Raw genomic sequence first — 20657 nt, 5'->3', positions numbered from 1 at the left:
ATGTCAAAACTTGTCAAATTGTATACTTTGTTTTAAGTCCATTATACATTAACAGAACTGTTAAAAAGATGAAAGATCCATGGGTCTAAAACAAGATTCCACTCGCAATATTCTGGCTTTTTGGAAGTAGTCCACATAACATTGATATATGGTGCACTCTCAGAAAACTGATCATGAGATGAAACACCAACATATGAAGAACAGCTGAATAACCCCAGAATATTAAAATTTGGAGAACTGATATATATATATTGGTATATAAAGTAATCAAATATATTAAGTATTGCAATGTACAAAACATTCTCATCTTATATGAACTTCATTAGAACTGAGACCAATGACATCCTTGTAGTGAGATAGATTTTGATGCCCCTCCTTGACTTCTTCTGTTGGATCTTCTGTTTTTCATGATCTCTTATCTTCTCCAATTCCTGTTGTTGTTGTTTTTTTTCCCCCTCTTCTTATGTTTTGCTGGAGCATATACTTTAATAGCTTCCAGAAAAGGAAATGCTGGCATAAAATTTTTTTGAAATCTTGCATGTCAGATTTGTCTTTTGGCTGGGGATAAAATTCTAGGCAAAATTGGAGGTATTGCTCTTTTATTGTCTTTTAGCTTTCAGTGATGTTATTGAGAAGGCTGATGCCATTCTCTTTTTAGAATCTTCTCTTTATCCTTAGTGTTATGAAATTTCACAATGATGTGCTTTGGGTTGGGCTTTTATTTTTTTCTCTATTGTGCAGGGTATTCATGGCATTTCAAATGGATTCACATCATTTACTCTGGGAAATTTTCATAAATATATACATACACATCATACACACATATACATATATCAAAATAGTATCATCCCTTCCATTGGTTTTCTTTCCCTGGAATCCCCACTAGTTACATGTTAGACTTCCTGGATTGCTTCTCTCATTTCCGTATCATTTCTCTCCTATTGTCCATTGTTTATCCTTTTGTTCTATTTGCCGAGAGCTTTTTCTCACTTATCTTCTAGACCATCTATTGAGTATTTAACTTGAACTATCATATTTTAAATTTCCAAGACCTGTGCTTGTTCTCTGAACAGTCCATTTTAAAAATAGCATTTTGTTCATGTTTCGTGGAAGCAACATCATCTCATCTGCCTGAAGATTTAATTTTTTCTGAAGTTACTTCCCCTGACTTCCTGAATTATCTGCTTCCTCTAATTTCTTTTCTCCTGTTTGCTTTGATCTCTCTTTTATTCATGTTGGAAGCTTTCCTCAAATGTCTGCTGATCCTTAGCTATTAAAATGAGTAATGATATGCTGTCTATATATACAGTGTGGTGGACGATGGATATGTGTAATGTATTGGTGAGAGGGTGGAGGGTTATGTTGGAGGAACTGCTGACTTGGCTTTACTGTAAAGTAATTAACAGGGTTGTCAGCTGAGCTTTTTGCTGGTGGCCCCTTCAAATATATCGTAGGACTTCTTTTTTTCTGGAGTTGTTCTCCTAAAATGGATCTTTTAATCTCTCGCCTAAGGGTATAAGCCTGACTGCCAATATTTTAGGAATGGGATAGGGGAAGGGGCTGAAAGATCTGAATTGGTTCAATCAGAACCAATTGGTTCTGGTTCAATCTCTCAAGAGTCTCTTGTAGGGTGGAACAAGGGTTAGTCACCTGGATGCATTGTTTGGGGCTTCTTATGCAGACTTTGAACCAACCCTGTTGTTTTCAGCTCACTGCTCAACTCTGCCTTCCACATTACCTAGGTATCACTGATGCTTTTCTGGGATTTGGAAAGACCAATAGCCTTGCCTGTGTCAACATCCCATTCTCAGGAATTAAGTTTTAGCTTCTTCCCTCATCCAAGTCTCTGAGGATAGGGAGAGTATTTGCCACATCAGAGTCCAATGCAGGGTAGCAAAGCAATACTTTTATTTTATCCCCAGCCAAAAGACAAAGGAATCCCAGCCCCAAAGGAATACTCAGCAGATGTTTGTTGAATGAATGAAGGTCTAGCTAAGTGACTTGAAGTGAGCACTAAACTTTCTGAGCAATAATTTCTTCATCTGTAAAGTTTGAACAGCCATCCCTGACTTTACAATTTCACAGGGTTGTTGTGGAGTGAAGGGACTCAATACTTTTCTTCTTCTTCTTCTTATTTTTGGCGACAAGTAGGTATTAGAGGTGATGTTGGTTACAACTTGCAGAATTCAGTGAATCAATATGCAGATGCCATACCTCTCCCAATACACAATCTAAAGGCCAGAATTTTCTCTTTTTTTCACTTCTAGTCTTGGACTTCTTAACATACAATTCCTAATAGCCAGAAGGAAAGTGTACATTTAAAACTTTGCCCCAAAAGATAGAGATACAATTGCTACAAAGACTTGTTTCCCTGGCCAAATATTAACAAGGTGTAGATTAAAAAACAAAACAAAAACAAAAACAAAAACCAGAAAAGGCCTCTACCTCTTGTTAAGTGAATAAGCTACAGCAGATGTCAAGAAGAGAAGGACAAGGTAAAACAGTTACCCTAAAGTGGTATTATTTCACTCCTGTCAAGGGGGGAAGATTTCAATTACTCATAAATGTACTTTTAATAAGAATTTTAAAAAATCATATTTCAGTAATTCTTAAAGTGGTTCAAAAATTCAAAGAAATAAATGGGCATTCAAACGGTTCAAAGAACAAAACAAAAACCTCCAGTTTCATTTGATATTCTTGCTCTATTTCCAGTTTATTTAAAAGTCGTAAAATTAAAACATTTTAATTTAAAAAAACTGTTATTAAATTTACTCCCTTATTTCCCTAAGAGATTCCTGAAGGTAAGGATTTAAAATCAATGTCCTTCTCGAATGAACAGGGCAATAACTCCGCTAAATATAAACTTTCTATTTCTCTCCATTCATAAAACAGACAAAGGCATCATTGTTCTCTAGTTTTATTATTTTTTAATCTTCCCAACACATGAACTATAACTCATTTTGAGATTTTTCAGTGCATTTCACAGCAAAAATGAACAAGGGAATCATTAAAATGGTTGTACATTAACCAATTATCTTCTTATAATTTACAATTTGTTGAAAAAAATTATTATTTTGCTGTTTTCATCCTATTAGCCCCCTTCAATAAAACACAATTTATCAGAGCACAAAGCTTAAGCTTCTTATGATGATGCAACAGATACAGCCACTTACAATGGCTGATGGATAACAGGTATATGTTACACACACTGATTGGAAGACCACATCAGAAGAAACAGAGTAAGGCACCACTCTTGGAAAATTAAGGTAGCTTGAAGTAACAAGTGTTGAGCACCATAAGTAGGTGCTAAATAAATACGTGAATGAATGATGAAAGCCATAATTAGCACTATTCTATTAATTGCCAGCAATTCTTCAACCTCAATAAAATACTTATTTAAAAAAAAAGACTGTACCTGAATACAACTTCCTGATATCTTTTTTTCCTGATACCTTTTTATGTCATACTCTTTCTTCAGCATTTGCGTTTCCTTGAAAAAACAAAACATACCATACATGCACTTAGTCACATATATAACTTCTGAATTACTGACAAATATGAATAGTTGTTTTAAATTTTGAGTGAACAGAGGTAAGATAAAGCATACTTATCCAGAGGGATAGCACGTAATATTGGATATATTAACCTACAAGTGAAAAAAAGGTAAGGAAAACAGTAAGTCTTATTTTTTAATATTTGCTTGTTCTTTAATGCCTCAGTTCTTGAGAAGGGCCAAAATCTCATCATATTGACATGACCACGTTTTAAAAAACTGTCTCTCAAGTATAATATTTAATAAAACTAGGTATTGAAAAATGCTCTGAAATTTTTCAAGTCAATGCTGTTTTCAAGTATATTAAAATGCTCAGAAGAAAAAATTCTCCATGGTTATAATTCTAATCAATTTATAAATATACTTTTTAAAAGAGAGTTCCAACAGAGGTGGATAATGGATAAGTTCCTCAGACACAGGCACACAGTCTCTTTGAAGGAACAGAATGCCTTGTTACGACAACCTGGTTGACTTTTTTTTAACACTGATTTCAGGCACAATGGCTGAAGCCACTTCTGGGTCATCTTCTTCCTCCTCTTGATTTGTTGTAAAAGTAGTGAATACTTCAGTTACTGACAGAAAGCAAAGCACAAACTCTGAAAGAGACTTCAATTTTCACTACAAAGAAATCAAAATCACTGAGTTCTCACTGTTGTGTTTATCTGCTGCCCCCATGCAAAAAGAGGGGATTCAAACTTAGCTTTTGGAGCAGGAACTGGATAAAAGATTAATCATCTAATAATTCAGGTGAAAGGGCTTCAGATGATATTGCTCACATCACATGAACGGCTTGGTGAGAGGTCCATCGTGCTTCTTCAACACTTTGGTCTTGCTGCAGTTCTATGGTGCCCTAATTGGTACATTCGTGTGTAGTTAGTTTCAGTCTGTGCAATCAGGAAGCAGGTCACTCAGTGCAATGACTCCATTCTGGGAGAGTTTAGGGTAAATAGAGAAGTTCATTTGGTCGAGTCTTAGACAGTGTGTGTCACTCTGCTGGTTGTACTGTTGGAATTATTTTCCAAAGGGGTTTGTGATAAACCCAGCCATCTCCCTGAAACAAGTAGAAAAATAAATTAAAGAACCATTCCTCTATTATGTTCAGAATCAGTAACCAAAACTAGATGCAATGCCTTCATTGAAATCGAATTCTGTTCTCACATTTAAAAATAAGAGTTTGTGAAGAAAAAGCCTCTGTGCTTAAGACACCAAAAAATATGTGTGGTTTAGCTAGGATTAGGTGAGAAGTTCTGGTCTGGGAAGACCTAGTTTGTGCTCCATGAATATTTTACTTTGCAGGAGTCATTTGTAGCAATTCTGCCAATTTTGCGAAGATGCTGCAGATTGAGCCCCACTGATGGAGTGACAGGCAGCAGGTGGAGCACAGGAAATGGTCACCAAGGTACGAGCTGTTCTCTACACCTCAACCGGCATCTCTAGGATCTGAGTACTGTTTCCTAGTTCTTTCCTGACTCTACCCTATTAGTTTTCCCTGGTTCCTGTGAATAGAAGGATACCAAAAGGAGATAAAGTTAGTCAAAGAGTGAATGAAAGACAGGAGAAGACCAAGTGAGGAAAAAAGTGCTGCAGCAAATGCATGAAGCAGCATACTGGGGTGAGAGCTTGGTAGAGCTGAGGTCACAGTAGCTAAGACTGCAGTTCGGTGTTTATGCGACTAGGTGAAGTAAGTCAGATTTGAACCTCTGTCCGTAACCCCTATATCGCCCTCAATTTATTTGCGTTAAAAAATTTTTTTTAGGGACTTCCCTGGCGGTCCAGTGGTTAAGACTTCACCTTCCAATGTAGGGGGTGCGGGTTCAATCCCTGGTCAGGGAGCTAAGATCCCACATGCCTCATGGCCAAAAAACCAAAATATAAAACAGAAGCAATATTGTAACAAATTCAATGAAGACTTTAAAAATGGTCCACATCAAAAAAAAAAAAATCTTCAAAAAAATATTTAAAAATATATATTTACCCTACCTTACTCCAAAAATGGCTTACGCCCAGCAATTATGTGGGTCATAGTGACGAGGACTCTCTCCTTGACCAAACTTTAAAAGTTAGACTCCTCTGTCTCTCTTCTTGACTAAGCCTCATCCTAGGCCTGCTAAACTCAGTTTTAGCAAAAAAACATCCTGATGAACTAGTTTATCAAGAATTCTCTCATCTTTGATATCCAATGAAACTCTTCTCCTCGCATTTTTGATCTAATCATGTGCCTCCCCCGACCCACCATCCTTGACATCTGACCAAGTTCCTCTTCGTAATCTTCCATCCACTCCCTCATCCTGCCCACTGGCTATAAATTCCCACTTATCAACACATTCAGAGTTGAATTCAATCTTTTTCCTCTACTGCGATATTCTTGAATAAAGTCTTCCTTGTCATTTTTAATAAGTGTCAGAATAATTTCTCTTTAACAACAGAAACCATTATGTTGTTTAAATTAAATCACCTGATTGATAATTATCACAAAACACAAAAACACAAAAGATGTCTCCTAACCACATTACAGAATGCTAGGTTTAGAAGTTAAGACGTGCCACCTGACCATCTCACTTCACAGATGAAGAAACTGAGGCTCCGAGAAGTGAAATGAGTTGTCCAACTTCACCCAGGAAGGGCAGAGTTCTTTTCAGTGCACCTTCTATATAATTACCTACATTTTACAGATGAGGAAACCGAAGTTAGAAGTGGTAAATAAACTATCCAAGGTATGAATGAGGTTCAAACTTAACACATCTGCCTCCAATGTGGTCCACTATTCTGCAAAAGCCTTCCTGCTTGCATTTATATACATCTTAAGAAATCTTAAACATCCACTCAAGAGGATACGACCAATAGATCCTGATGGATGTGTAAAATCGCAAGAGAGGAAATGGAAGATCTAATAAATTAAATGTCAGTGAGAAATGGTCAGGAAAAGAAGGTAGGTATTATCAAATGATACTAGAAACACTTTAAATTCATTTATACTTTCTCAGGTTACTCTACCTCCTCTTTTTATATCAAGTGACTCTACTCCTCCATCTAACTAAAGCCAACTCCAAACTGGTCTGTTGGTTTGACAGCAATAATGAAAGTACCAAACAAGTGGAAAAGCTCTTGTTACTCATAACAATATGTATGAAACATCTACTAAGTGCCCAGCACTGTGTTTAGGACCACAGGGGAGACAAAATTGACTTTCAATAACATATGACTCTTCTTAGCAAAGAGCCATACCTGATGGCAATAGCGCCAAAGTTGTTATGAACTTCGTGGTACCAGTGTCAGCTAACTACCATCCTCATCAGCCTCACCTCTCCTCTGCAGTGCTTCTTACAGCACAGTCCATGGTCCTGTCACACACAGGATGTGACGCGGCAGCCCCAGGGGCTTAGGCAATCAGTATATGACACTAATCTAACCCATCTGTTGTTGTACCACTGTGTCATGGCACACCATTTAGAAAGCCATCTTACATCTTACCAACTAAAGAGGCCCAAACCTGAGTCAGCATCTCCAGTCTACTGTTTCATCAGGCAGTGAGTTAAGACTATCTAGGCAGAAAGAAATTCACTACTTTATTAGACAACTGCCATATCTTGCTATCACTTTCTACATTCTGTCTATCCAACATCACAAAGTATAATAAAGGGATTAAGTGGTAGGTTCTTAATAATATCTCTCAAATAAAGAATACATGAGAAGTAGCATGTTTACATGTCATGTTAGTTACAAGAACCAGGAGGCCTATCTTTTAAAATCTTTTAAAATTGGTTGCATCTTTTACCCATTACAGCTTCTTGCTCTCAGCCCCTAGAGTTCATTTTTAATGATTTATAGAAGTCTTCCCTTAGAAAAATTCTCCTCTTTAGAATCTGCTTCTGGTATGCTATTTTAGTGAGCTTGAAATGAAAAAAATCCAAGGTTACCAGACTATAATTTTGCATAGTAGTTACAAAGGTTTATCTTTTCATATAAAAATGAAGAGATGTAAAGTACTTTTCCTTGAATTCCTATCCATGTAAACATTTGGGGGACTTCCCTGGTGGTGCAGTGGTTAAGAATCCGCCTGTCAATGCAGGCGACACAGGTTCAAGCCGTGGTCCGGGAAGATCCCACATGCCGTGGAGCAACTAAGCCCGTGTGCCACAACTACTGAGCCTGTGCTCCAGAGCCCGTGAGCCACAACTACTGAGCCCATGTGCCACAACTACTGAAGCCCGTGCGCCTAGAGCCCGTGCTCCACAACAAGAGAAGCCATCGCAATGAGAAGCCCATGCACCACAACAAAGAGTAGCCCCCACTCACTGCAACTAGAGAAAGCCAGCATGCAGCAACGAAGACCCAATGCAGCCAAAAAGAAAGAAAGAAAGAAAGAAGAGAAGGAGGGAGGGAGGGAGGGAGGGAAGGAAGGAAGGAAGAAAGAAAACAGTTGAGAAAAATTATAGCAATGAAACTACTACAATAAACTGTAGGCTTTTAAGGGTAATCAAAATTCACAGACTGTTTTTCCAGATTCTTTCCTGACAGACCAATATTAAAATTCAATGAGTTTCCTTAGACTTGGCTATGGACAAGAAAACTTTTCTTGGCATCAGCTCTGGTCCATTATTCACCTTACTGTGAGTTCTACCAGAAAGTAATAAACAAAATAAAACAAAACCTTTAAATGCAGAAAAGACTTTAGGAATCATTTTGTCTTACCTCCAAAACTAGTGAATTAAACACTTCTACATAAGCCATGGTCTCTTACATGAGTCTAGCGATGGGGAACACATTACTATAAAATGTACGCTTGTCATTATTGGATATTTTTTATTGTTATACATTCCTTCATATGTTAAGCTCAAAATGCTTCCTGGTAGTCTGGGCCTAGCTCAAGTCTGCTATTGGAGCTGATAAGAAACTTCTACGCGATAAGCCTAACCTATATTTGAAGAAAGTTATAATGAATGTCTCCAATTTTCTGTTTTCCAGCCTAAACACCCCCCACATCACTCTTTTTTCCTTAAACATTGCAAAGATTCTAGTCACTTCTCACTATCCTCTGTGTAGCCATTTAAGTTTTTCATGCATCCTTAAAATGTGGTCTCTGGAAGTGAACAAAGAGTTTCACTGTGGTACAAAAGGCAACAAATTGTCAATTGCATATTCTGTTATTGAGATTAAAGATTAATGTCGGTATTTTGTGGCCAATTTAAATCCCCAAATCTATTTCATCTGAACTGCTGGTAAACTATTCTACTCTGAAACTATTCTACTTTGACAAACTGTGAAAAGCTCATGAAAAAGCTCATGGTTAAGCTTGACTATTTTTAGAAATAAAGATATTTAAGTGATAATTCAAGAAAGCCTACTAAGCTAAAGTTCTCACTAAGTAGATAATGAGTTTTAGTCTGAAGACATGTAGGACATATACCTCTTTAATAAAATATTTGGTTTTCCAAGGTGTGCCTGTTTCAGTACGATGCCTTTCTTCAGTCCTCTGGCGTTCTTCCAGGGTACGTTTATGCTCTGTGGCCTTATCGATTTCAGATTCCCTCAGAGAGTCTGTCACATTTCTCCACAATCGCCTGAAATCCGAAAACCACACATTTTACATTCTTCAAAAAAGATAATTAAATAGAACTGATACCCTCAAAATTAACAGTGATTTTAATAAATTACATTTCCCGAATCAGATCTATAATTTCATGCCTATGAGTTACAAGAATGCTGACACTATGTTGCTGATGTTAATGTCCAAGATGCTGCTGCTTCTGCTTCTTTTTAAATTAAAAATAATTTATATTTTCCCAAGTTATATAACCAAGATTTTTATTTTTAAGAAACTTAGGAAACAATAAGCAAAAGGAGAAATAAATTTTTAAAAAGCTGAAATAGAAGAGACCACTTCTGCTTCTGTACGTGATTAAATAATGGGCACCAGATTTACCCTCCTGCTTTCAATCAACTACAGAACCAGACAAAATATAATGAAACAATGGTTTTCAGACATCGAACAAAAGGCAGCACAGGACAGTGACTCCTGAGAGCAGGCAAACAAATGAGGGGGTCCTATGAGTGCTCCAACTGACGAGTTAGAGTTTGCAGGCACAGCACGGGGGCAGGGCGGGGGGAGCTCAACAAACTCCAAGCCAAAGAAATCTGCCAAGACAATTCTTTGGGGAAAGTATAGTCTGTTCAACAAATGGTACTGGAACAGCTGGATATCCCCGTGCAAAAAGGTGACCTTAGGCTCTCACCTCACAATAAAACTTAGAAGAAGATAAAAGAAAACAATGATACTCTCACCTCATCAAATAAAAACTGATTACTGAAATAAACACCATTAAAAAAATGAAAAGATGAGCAAGAGACTAGGAGACAATATTTATGAAACACATACCCAATAAAGGATCTGTGTCCAGAATTTACAAAGAACTCCTATAACACAATAAGACAACAAACAATTCAATTTAAAAAATGGGTGAAATTTATAAGCAAGCATTTTAAAAAAGAAGATATACAAATGGCTAATTAGAACATAAAAACATGCTCAACATCATTAGCCAGTAGGGAAATGCAAATTAAAATCACAATGAGATACTATTTCACACCAGCTAGAATGGGCATATATATAAGACAGGCAATAACAAATGTTGATGAAGATGAGGAGAACTGGAACCTTCATATGTTTCTGGCAGGAATGTAAAATGGTGCAGCCATTTTTGAAAATAGTTTGGCAGTTTCTTGAAAAGTTAGACATAAAACTACCACACAAACCAGGAATTCCACTCATAGGTATTTACCCACGAGAAGTGAAAACATGTCCACACAAAGGTCTGCACAAGAATGTTCACTGCGGTATTAATCATCATAGTCCAATACTGGAAATGTCCATCAGTTGGTGAAGGGATAGACAAAATGTAGTGTCACATAATGGAATACTTTTCAGTAATAAAAAGGAATGAAATATTGATACATGTTGTACCATGAATGAACCTGAAAAACGTGCTAAGTGAAAAAAGCTAGGCATAAGAGATCACATACTGTATGATTCCATTTATTTGAAATGTCCAGACAAAGTAAAATTATAGAGACAGAAAGTAGGTTCCCTGGGACTGGGGGCAGAAACAGGGATTAACTGTCAATGGGCATGAAGGACATTATGGGAGGATCAAAGGATTCTAAAACTAATTAATGGTAAAACCTGCACCACTAAGGAAAGTTACCAAAAATCATTGAATTGTACACTTAAAACACGTGAATTTTATGATATGTAAAATATAACTCAATAATATTTTTAAGTGGCAATTTTAATATTAAAGTAGAATTCAAAGCAAGAACTATGACCACGGATAGAGGATCATTTCATAATGGCCAAGGGTGGGGGGCAATGCAGCAAGAGGACGTGGAATCTTTTCAGGGTCAGCATTCTGGAGAAACAGAGTGTGGTTCCTATTTGCCAGGAAGCTTGAGGATGTTTCCAACAACCGTGTTACCATTCCTGAGAAAAGGGCATATAATCTTAAATGTGTATGGCCCAAACAACAGACGTTCAAATAACATGACACAAAAACTTATAGAACTATAAAGAGAAATATTCTATTAAAATTGGTAATTTCAGTAACTGATCTCAATACCTCTTCTCAACTGATAGAAAGAATGCACAGAAAATGAGTAAAGGTACAGAGGACTAGAAAAATACTATTAATCCACTTGATCTAATTGACATTTACAGAATACTCTCACCTAACATCAACAGAATACACATTCCCGTCAAGTGCACACAAAACATTTACCAAGATAGAATGCATTCAGTGCTATAAAACAAATCTCAATAAGTTTAAAGGATTAAAACCACACAAAGCACATTCTTTGACCAAAATGAAATTAAATTAGAAATGAATACTGAGAAGATATCTGGAAAAGCTCCAAGTATTTGGAAATTAAACAACACATTACTAAATAAGTTCAAGTCCAAAAAAAAAAAAAGAAAGAAAGAAGAAAAACCCACAAGGGAAATCAGAAAAAACATATCAAAAAGTTCAAAAGGTAGAGGCCAGATCAAGATGGCAGAATAGAAGGACGTGGAGGTCCCATCCCCCCACAAACACATCAAAAATATGTGGAACAATTCTCACAAAATACCTGCTGAATGCTGGCAGAGATCTCATACAACCAAAGCTGCAAAAAAGGTCACTAAGTAGTTGGGATTGACATGTATACACTGATGTGTATAAAACTGATGACTAATAAGAACCTGCTGTATAAAAAAATAAAATTAAAAAATTAAAAAAAAAAAAGATCACTAAGTAACTGGGCAGGATGAAAGAAAAAAACAAAGGAATCGGGACAAGACCTGTGCCCCTGGGAGGGAGTTGTGAAAGAGGAAATGTTCCCTCACCCTGGGAAACTTCTTCACTGGCAGGGAGATCAGCCGGGATGGAAAGGGAGTTTCAGAGGCTTGAAGGAGAGTGCAGTAGCCAGCTCGTGGCATGCAGAACAGAGAGAGACCTGCACAGAAGGTCCTGGCCAACTCCATGCACTCCCTAGCCCAAGATGCATGTCTGCTGGTGTGTGCAGGGGCTGGGTGCTGAAACTCAGGCTTCAGAGGACAGACCTGGGGAGCAGATTGGGGATGGCTACATGGAGACAGCCTGAAGGGGCTGGAGTGAGGCCCAAGCCCCAACCAGGGGTGTGCAGAGGAAGGAGCCTGGGTCTGCCACTGAAGCCCCATTGTTAACATCTGAGTGCAAAGGAAGGGGTGGGGCCCGTCACAGCAGCCTCATTCTCAGTGTGCTCACTGCAGGATGGGTCTGCCTCTATGAGTTCTGGGAGCACATAACCACACACGGAGGTGGGGCTGAAATCCGAGCCAATCCCCAGGGACTGCATTACTTTAGAAGCAGGGCTGAGATCTGAGCGTCCCAGCAGCTGTGCGATCTGCAGATTTACGTGCTATGGGTGGCTTTGTAAACTCAGTGCTTGTGGGACATCTGAGAAGATTACTGGTGCACCCATGGCCGGGGTGGGCCTGGTGACAGCAGCTGCAGGCTATGCAGGTACACACCAGAGGTGGGGCCAGGGATCTGGGCTGACTCAGTAGCTCCCACAGTGGGTCTAGGTGTGCGACTATGGCAGTCCTGATGCCTGACTTCAGCAGTTCTGCACCAACGGATCTGTGCTAGTGGCTTTGTGAGCACAGAGCCTGAGGGACACCTGGCCGACTGCCCGAATTCCCATGGTTGAGGCAGGGCTGAGGGCAGCACCAAAAACTGTACTTTGTGAGCCTGCACAATGGGTGACAGGCAACACCACAGAGCTCACTTCCCAGTGGACAGCTCCGACGGAGGAATACTCAGTGGCTCCTCTCCCAGAGGACGCGCTCCAGTCCTTCCTACCTCATACCACAAATCAGAAACAGATCTGGGGGTGTCTACTCCAAAAACTGGGGAGCAGGCCCTGCCCCCAGCAGGGCTGTGACACAGAGGAGACCCTGCTCAACATCCATTGCAGGCTCTGGCCACCACAACAATCACACCCCCATCAGTGGGAAACAGCCAACACACACTGAGGAAAGATGTGGCAGTCATACATACTAAAGACAGCCCTTATTCCAAAAATATTAGCCTCACAGAGGCTACACCAGGACATTCCCACATAAAGACAGCCCTTCAAGACCACAGTTGATTAACTGTTTCTCCTAAACTCACAGAGTCAGAGAAATACAAGTAAAATGAAGAAGCAGAGGAACCGCTCTCAATTAAAAGATCAAGAGAATTGCCCTAAAGATGAAACAGACATCTCCAGTATACCTGATTCTGAGTTCAAAAAGGAGATAATGAAAATACTGAAGGAATTAAGAAAGGCTATGGATAGAAATGCAGATTACTGTAAAAAGGAACTAGAAACTATTAAAGAGGTACCAATTAAAATTAGAAAACTCATTTGCCAAGACAAAAGCTGAGCTTAAAGGCAATAAATAGCAAACTGGATAACTCAGAAGAACGAATAAATGATCTGCAGGGTAGAATAATGGAAATCACCCAATCAGAACAGCAGACAGAAAGACAAAAAAAAAAATGAAAGCAATATACGAGACCTATAGGATAATATAAAGCATGCCAATCTATGCGTAATAAGGATCCCAGAAGGAGAAGAAAGAGAAAAGGGGATCAAAAATGTACTTGAAGAAATTATGGCTGAAAATTTCCCTAATCTAAAGAAGGAAACAGTTGTGGAGGTACAGGAAGCACAGAGGGTCCCAAACAAGATGAACCCAATCAGACCGACACCAAGACATATTTTAATTAAAATGGGAAAAGTTAAAGAGAGGATTCTAAAGGCAGCAAGAGAAAAACAAAGTTAATTAACAAGGGAACCTCCATAAGGCTATCAGCTGATTTCTTTACAGAAACACTGCAGGCCAGAAGACAGTAGCAAGATATATTCAAAGTCTTGAAAGGGAAAAAGGTGCAACCTAGGATACTCTACCCAGCAAGATTATCATTTAGAATAGAAGGAGAGATAAAGAATTTCTTAGACAATCAAAAACAAAAAGAATAAAGTAATACTAAACCTATCCTAAAAGAACATTGAAAGATCGTCTCCAAACAGAAGAGCAGCAAGAATCTACAGCAAAGAGAAAATCACAATTGGAAAGTAAATCACTTAAATAAGCCAGAACACAGATTAAAAAGTTTTTTTTTTTTGGAAAGCGATGATAACTACAATGAACAGCAGAAGGATAAACATGAAGATGTAGAAGAGGACATCAGAATCATAATACATGGGAGAGGAGAGTAAGAAAATGCAGATTTTTTTTTTTTAAGACTGTGTTTGAGCCTATATGACTACCAGTCTAAAGCAAGTAGATATAGTAATGGGCTAACATACTTTAAAACCAGGGTAACCACAAATCAAAAACATACAATATATTCACAAAAGCCAAAAAGAAGGGAACACAAGCATAATACAAAAGAAAACCACTTACAAATAGAACTATCATACGACCCAGCAATCCCACTACTGGGCATATACCCTGAGAAAACCATAGTTCAAAAAGAGTCATGTACCAAAATGTTCATTGCAGCTCTATTTACAATAGCCAGCACATGGAAGCAACCTAAATGTCCATCGACAGATGAATGGATAAAGAAGATGTGGCACATATATACAATGGAATATTACTCAGCCATAAAAAGAAATGAAATGGAGGCATTTGTAATGAGGTGGATGGAGTTAGAGTCTGTCATACAGAGTGAAGTAAATCAGAAAGAGAAAAACAAATACAGTATGCTAACACATATATACGGAATCTAACGAAAAAAAAAAAAAAGGCCATGAAGAACCTAGTGGCAAGACGGGAATAAAGACACAGACCTACTAGAGAATGGACTTGAGGATATGGGGAGGGGGTGGGGTGAGATGTGACAGGGTGAGAGAGTGTCATGGACATATATACACTACCAAATGTAAAATAGATAGCTAGTAGGAAGCAGCCGCATAGCACAGGGAGATCAGCTCGGTGCTTTGTGACCACCTAGAGGGGTGGGATAGGGAGGGTGGGAGGGAGGGAGATGCAACAGGGAAGAGATATGGGAACATATGTATATGTATAACTGATTCAGTTTGTTATAAAGCAGAAACTAACACACCATTGTAAAGCAATTATACTTCAATAAAGATGTTAAAAAAAAAAAAAAAAGAAAAAAAAAAGAAAACCACCAAACCACAAAAGGAAAAAGGAACAAAGAAGAAATACAACATCAACTGGAACACAAGGTTCAAAATGGCAATAAATACATATCTATCAATAATCATCTTGAATGTTAATGGACTAAATGCTCCAATCAAAAGACACAATGGGGACTTCGCTGTTGATCCAGTGGTTAAGACTCCGCGCCCCCACTGCAGGGTGTGCGGGTTCAATCCCTGGTTAGGGAACTAATATCCCACAGGCTGCACAGTGCAGCCAAAAAAGAAAAAAAAAAAAAAAAGAAGGACAGAGTGGGAAAAAAAATGACAGAGTGGCAGATTGGATAAAAAAAACAAGAGCCTATAATATGCTGCCTACAATTGACCCCCTTTAGGGCAAAGGACACACATAGATTGAAAGTGAGGAGATGGAAAAAGTAATTCATGCAAATGGAAATGACAAGAAAGCGGGGAGAGCAATACTCAGACAAAAAAGACTCGGACTTCCCTGGTGGCACAGTGGTTAAGAATCCACCTGCCCATGCAGGGGACACAGGTTCAAGCCCTGGTCCAGGAAGATCCCACATGCCGCAGAGCAACTAAGCCCGTGTGCCACAACTACTGAGCCTGTGCTCTACAGCCTGCGAGCCACAACTATTGAGCCCGTGGGCCACAACTATTGAAGCCCGTGTGCCTAGAGCCCGTGCTCCACAGCAAGAGAAGCCACCACAATGAGAAGCCTGCGCACCACAACGAAGAGTAGCCCCCGCTCACCACAACTAGAGAAAGCCCGCACACAGCAACAAAGACCCAATGCAACCAAAAATAAATAAATAAATAAGTAAATTTATATTAAAAAAAAAAAGACTTTAAAACAAAGGCCATAAAAAAACAAAAAGAAGGACACTATATAATGGTAAAATGATCAATACAAGAAGAGGATATTAAACTTGTTAACATATATGCACATGATATAGGAGCACCTAAATACAAAAAACAAATATTAACAGAAATAAAGGGAGAAACTGATGGGAATACAATAATAGTAGGAGACTTTAACACCTCACTCACATCAGTGGACAGATCTTCCAGACAGAAAATCAATAACACAACAGAGATCCTAAATGATACAATAGAACAGTTAGACTTAATTGATATTTTCATCCAAAAAAACCAGAATACACATTCTTTTCAAGTGTACGTGGAACATTCTCTAGGATTGACCACATACTAGGAAACAAAACAAACCTCAACAAATTTGAGAAAAGAAATTATTTGAAGGACTTCCCTGGTGGCACAGTGGTTAAGAATCTGCCTGCGAATGCAGAGGACACAGGTTCGAGCCCTGGTCCGGGAAGATCCCACATGCCGCGGAGCAACTAAGCCTGTGTGCCACAACTACTGAGCCTGTGCTCTAGAACCCATGAGCCACAACTACTGAGCTCACGGGCAAGAACTACTGAAGCCCATGCACCTAGAGCTTGTGCTCTGCAACAAGAGAAGCCTGCACACTGCAACAAAGAGTAGCCCCCACTCGCCGTAACTAGAGAAAGCCCGCGTGCAGCAACAAAGACCCAGCACAGCCAATAAATAAATAAATAAATAAATTTACAAATAAATAAATAAATAAATTCAAGCATCTTTTCTCACCACAACATCATGAAACTAGAAATCAACCACAGAAAGAGAAATGAGAAAAAAAAAAAAGGTTACATGGAGACTAAATAAGATCCTACTAAGAAACCAGTAAGTCAGGGCAGAGTCAAAGATGGTGGCAGGGGAGGATGCAGAGTTCGCATCTCCCCACAACTAGGGTGCCTGCCAGATGCTGGTGGGGGAACTTGACACACAAGGACACGGGAGGAACCCCCGAGTGACCAGGTAGGATGAGGTGGGGGAGTAAGGGGGGAGGAAAAGTGGAGGCTGGACAGCACCGGGCACCTGAGGGGTAGCTGGGATTGGGGAGAGGTTCCCACTCCTGGAAGGACCCTCGGGGGCTCGGAGGATCAGGGGGGAGCATGCCTAGCATCTCTGCTGCCCAATCAGGCCCCGGGAAGCCTGCAGGGCTCCCAGGCAGGGTCCTCGGCCCTCCCAAGCCCCTTCTGGGCCGTGTTGGTCCTAGGGGTGCAGGAGAGAGGTGGGGGAGAAGAGGAGAGGTGGGAGGGAGGGGCCCTCCAAGACCGAAGGATCAGGGGAGGTGCAGAGGGCGTTTCCCCCACCCACTGGGGCCCTGGGAGCCTGCTGGGCTCCCAGGCCTGGTCCTCTGCCCTCCAAGGCCCCCTCCGGCTGCGGGGGTCCTAGGGGCGTAGGAGGGAGGAAGGAGGGGAGAAGAGGAGGAGGGGAGAAGAGGAGGAGAGGCAGATGTGGGGGATCATCTGGAGCCAGGGGATTAGGGGAGGGGCCACGGGTGTTTCCCTGCCCACTTGGCCCTAGGAAGCCTGTTGGGCTTCTGGATCTGGTTCCCTGCCTTCTGGGGTCCCCTCTGGCTGCGTGGGTTGCAGGGACATACGAGGCAGGGAGTGGGGAGAAGAAGAAGAGATGCCAACGAGAAGGGGCCCACCAGGACTGGAGGATCGGTGGGAACACGCCTAGCGTTTCCCCCACCCACTCGGGCCCAGTGAGCCTGCTGGGATCCTAGACCTGGTCCTCTGCCCTCCAAGGCCAGAGGCACGCCTAAGCCCCACCCCCATCCCCTCAGGGCCTTTTCCTAAGCACAGGCCCCACCCACCACCTAAACCCCACCCCTGCCTAAGCCCCACCCCCCCCAGCCAAGGTCTTCTCAAGCTTTTTTTTTCTTCTTTTTCTTCTCTTTTTTTTTACTATTGTGGTTCTTTTTTACATTCAGGTCATTGTTTCATCTATATTTTTATTTTTTTTATTCTTCCTAACATCTGTTAGTTTTCTAATCTAATTTTATTTTTTACTCTTTGTTGTTGTTCTGCTCCATTTTTTCTTTTCTTTGTTTTTTCTTTTCTTTTTCTTTTTTTTTTTTGCCACCCCACACGGCTTGCAGGATCTTGGTTCATGAGCCGGGGGTTGGGACAGAGCTCCTGTGGTGGGAGCTCCGAGTCCAAACCACTGGAATAACAAAGAACCTCAGACCCCAAGGAATATGCATCGGAGTGAGGTCCCCCAGAGGTCCTCATCTCGGCACCAAGACCCAGCTCTACCCAACAGTGTACAAACTCCAGTGCTGGAAGCCTCAGGCCAAACAACCAGTAAGACAGGAACACAATCCCACCCATCAAAAAAAAAAAAAAAAAAAAAAAGAGACAACAAAAAAATATGTCACAGATGAAGGAGCAAGGTAAAAACCTACAAGACCAAATAAATGAAGAGGAAATAGGCAACCTACCTGAAAAAGAATTCAGAGTAATGATAGTAAAGATGATCCAGAATCTCGGAAATAGAATGGAGGCACGGACTGAGAAAATACAAGAAATGTTTAATAAAGATCTAGAAGAACTAAAGAACAAGCAAACAGAAATGAACAACACAATAACTGAAATGAAAAATACACTAGAAGGAGACAATAACAGAATAACTGAGGCAGAAGAACGAATAAGTGAGCTGGAAGACAGAAGGGTGGAAATATCTGCCAAGGAGCAGAAAAAAGAAAAAAGAATGAAAAGAATTGAAGACAATCCCAGAGACCTCTGGGACAACACTAAACATACCAACATTCGAAATATAGGGGTCCCAGAAGAAGAAAAGAAAAAGAAAGGGTCTGAGAAAATATTTGAAGAGATTATAGTGAACAACTTCCCTAACATGGGAAAGGAAATAGTCACCCAAGTTCAGGAAGCGCAGAGAGTCCCATACAGGATAAACCCTAGGAGAAACACACCAAGTCACATATTAATCAAACTAACAAAAATTAAATTCAAGGAAAAAATATTAAAAGCAGCAAGGGAAAAGCAAAAAATAACATACAAAGGAATCCCTATGAGGTTATCAGCTGATTTTTCAGCAGAAACTCTGCAGGCCAGAAAGAAGGGACAGGATATAATTAAAGTGATGAAAGAGGGGCTTCCCTGGTGGCACAGTGGTTAAGAATCCGCCTGCCAATACAAGGGACACGGGATCGAGCTCTGGTCCAGGAAGATCCCACATGCCGTGGAACAACTAAGCCCGTGCGCCACAACTACTGAGCCTGTGCTCTAGAGCCCGCGAGCCACAACTACTGAAGCCTGCACACCTAGAGACCGTGCTCCACAACAAGAGAAGCCACCGCAATAAGAAGCCCGCGTACCGCAATGAAGAGTAGCCCCTGCTCACTGCAACTAGAGAAAGCCCGCGCGGAGCAACAAAGACCCAACTCAGCCATAAACAAACAAACAAACAAATAGATAAATAAAACCAAAAACTGATGAAAGAGAAAAACGTACAAGCAAGATTACTCTACCCAGCAAGGATCTCATTCAGATTCAACAGAGAAATCAAAAGCTTTACAGACAAGCAAAAGCTAAGAGAATTCAGCGCCACCAAACCAGCTTTACAACAAATGTTAAAGGAACTTCTCTAGGCATGAAACACAAGAGAAGAAAAAGACCCATAAAAGCAAACCCAAAACAATTAAGAAAATGGTAATAGGAACATACATGTCAATAATAACCTTGAATGTAAATAGATTAAGTGCTCAAACCAAGATACAGACTGGCTAAATGGATACAAAAACAAGACCCATATACATGCTGTCTACAATAGACCTGCTTCAGACCTAGGGACACATACAGACTGAAAGAGAAGGAATGGAAAAAGATATTCCATGCAAATGGAAATCAAAATAAAGGGGGAATAGCAATACTCGTATCAGATAAAATAGACTTTAAAATAAAGACTGCTACAAGAGAGAAGGAAGGACACTACATAATGATCAAGGGATCAATCCAAGAAGAAGATTATATAACTATAATAATAAATATTTATATTATAAATAATATTTATGCACCCAACAAAGGAGCACCTCAATACATAAGGCAAATGCTAACAACCATAAAAGGGGAAATCAAGAGTAACACAATAAGAGTAGATGACTTTAACACCCCACTTATACCAACGGACAGATCATCCAAACAGAAAATAAATAAGGAAACACAAGCTTTAAATGACATAATAGACCAGATAGATTTAATGGATATTTATAGGACACTCCACCCAAAAGTGGCAGAATACATTTTCTTCTCAAGTGCACACAGAACATTCTCCAGGGTAGATCACATCATGGGTCATAACTCAAGCCTTGGAAAATTTAAGAAAATTGAAATCATACTAAGCATCTTTTCTGACCACAATGCTATGAGATTGGAAATCAATTACAGGAAAAAACACTGTAAAAAACACAAATACATGGAGGCTAAACAGTGTACTACTACATAACCAAGAGATCACTGAAGAAATCAAAGAAGAAATAAAAAAATACATAGAAACAAAT

General features: G+C 39.8%; 1 protein-coding gene across 2 annotated transcripts in view; it reads right to left on the bottom strand.

The window, feature by feature from the left end:
- Positions 1-2782: 2782 nt before the first annotated feature.
- The window catches only part of OSBPL11 (oxysterol binding protein like 11), a 97961-nt gene continuing 80086 nt past the window's right edge, over positions 2783-20657 (bottom strand). For both annotated transcript variants that reach the window (XM_068546573.1, XM_068546574.1), the window contains 2 exons: positions 8961-9114; positions 2783-4604 (listed from right to left, as the gene is read on the bottom strand). In XM_068546573.1, the coding sequence (XP_068402674.1) occupies positions 4539-4604; positions 8961-9114 (220 nt within the window). In that variant the 3' untranslated portion in view covers positions 2783-4538. The remainder of the gene's footprint in view (positions 4605-8960; positions 9115-20657) is intronic.

This window comes from Eschrichtius robustus, chromosome 6, assembly GCF_028021215.1.
Source record: "Eschrichtius robustus isolate mEscRob2 chromosome 6, mEscRob2.pri, whole genome shotgun sequence".
Classification (NCBI taxonomy): Eukaryota; Metazoa; Chordata; class Mammalia; order Artiodactyla; family Eschrichtiidae; genus Eschrichtius; species Eschrichtius robustus.
This window is presented reverse-complemented; position numbering and strand designations above follow the sequence as displayed.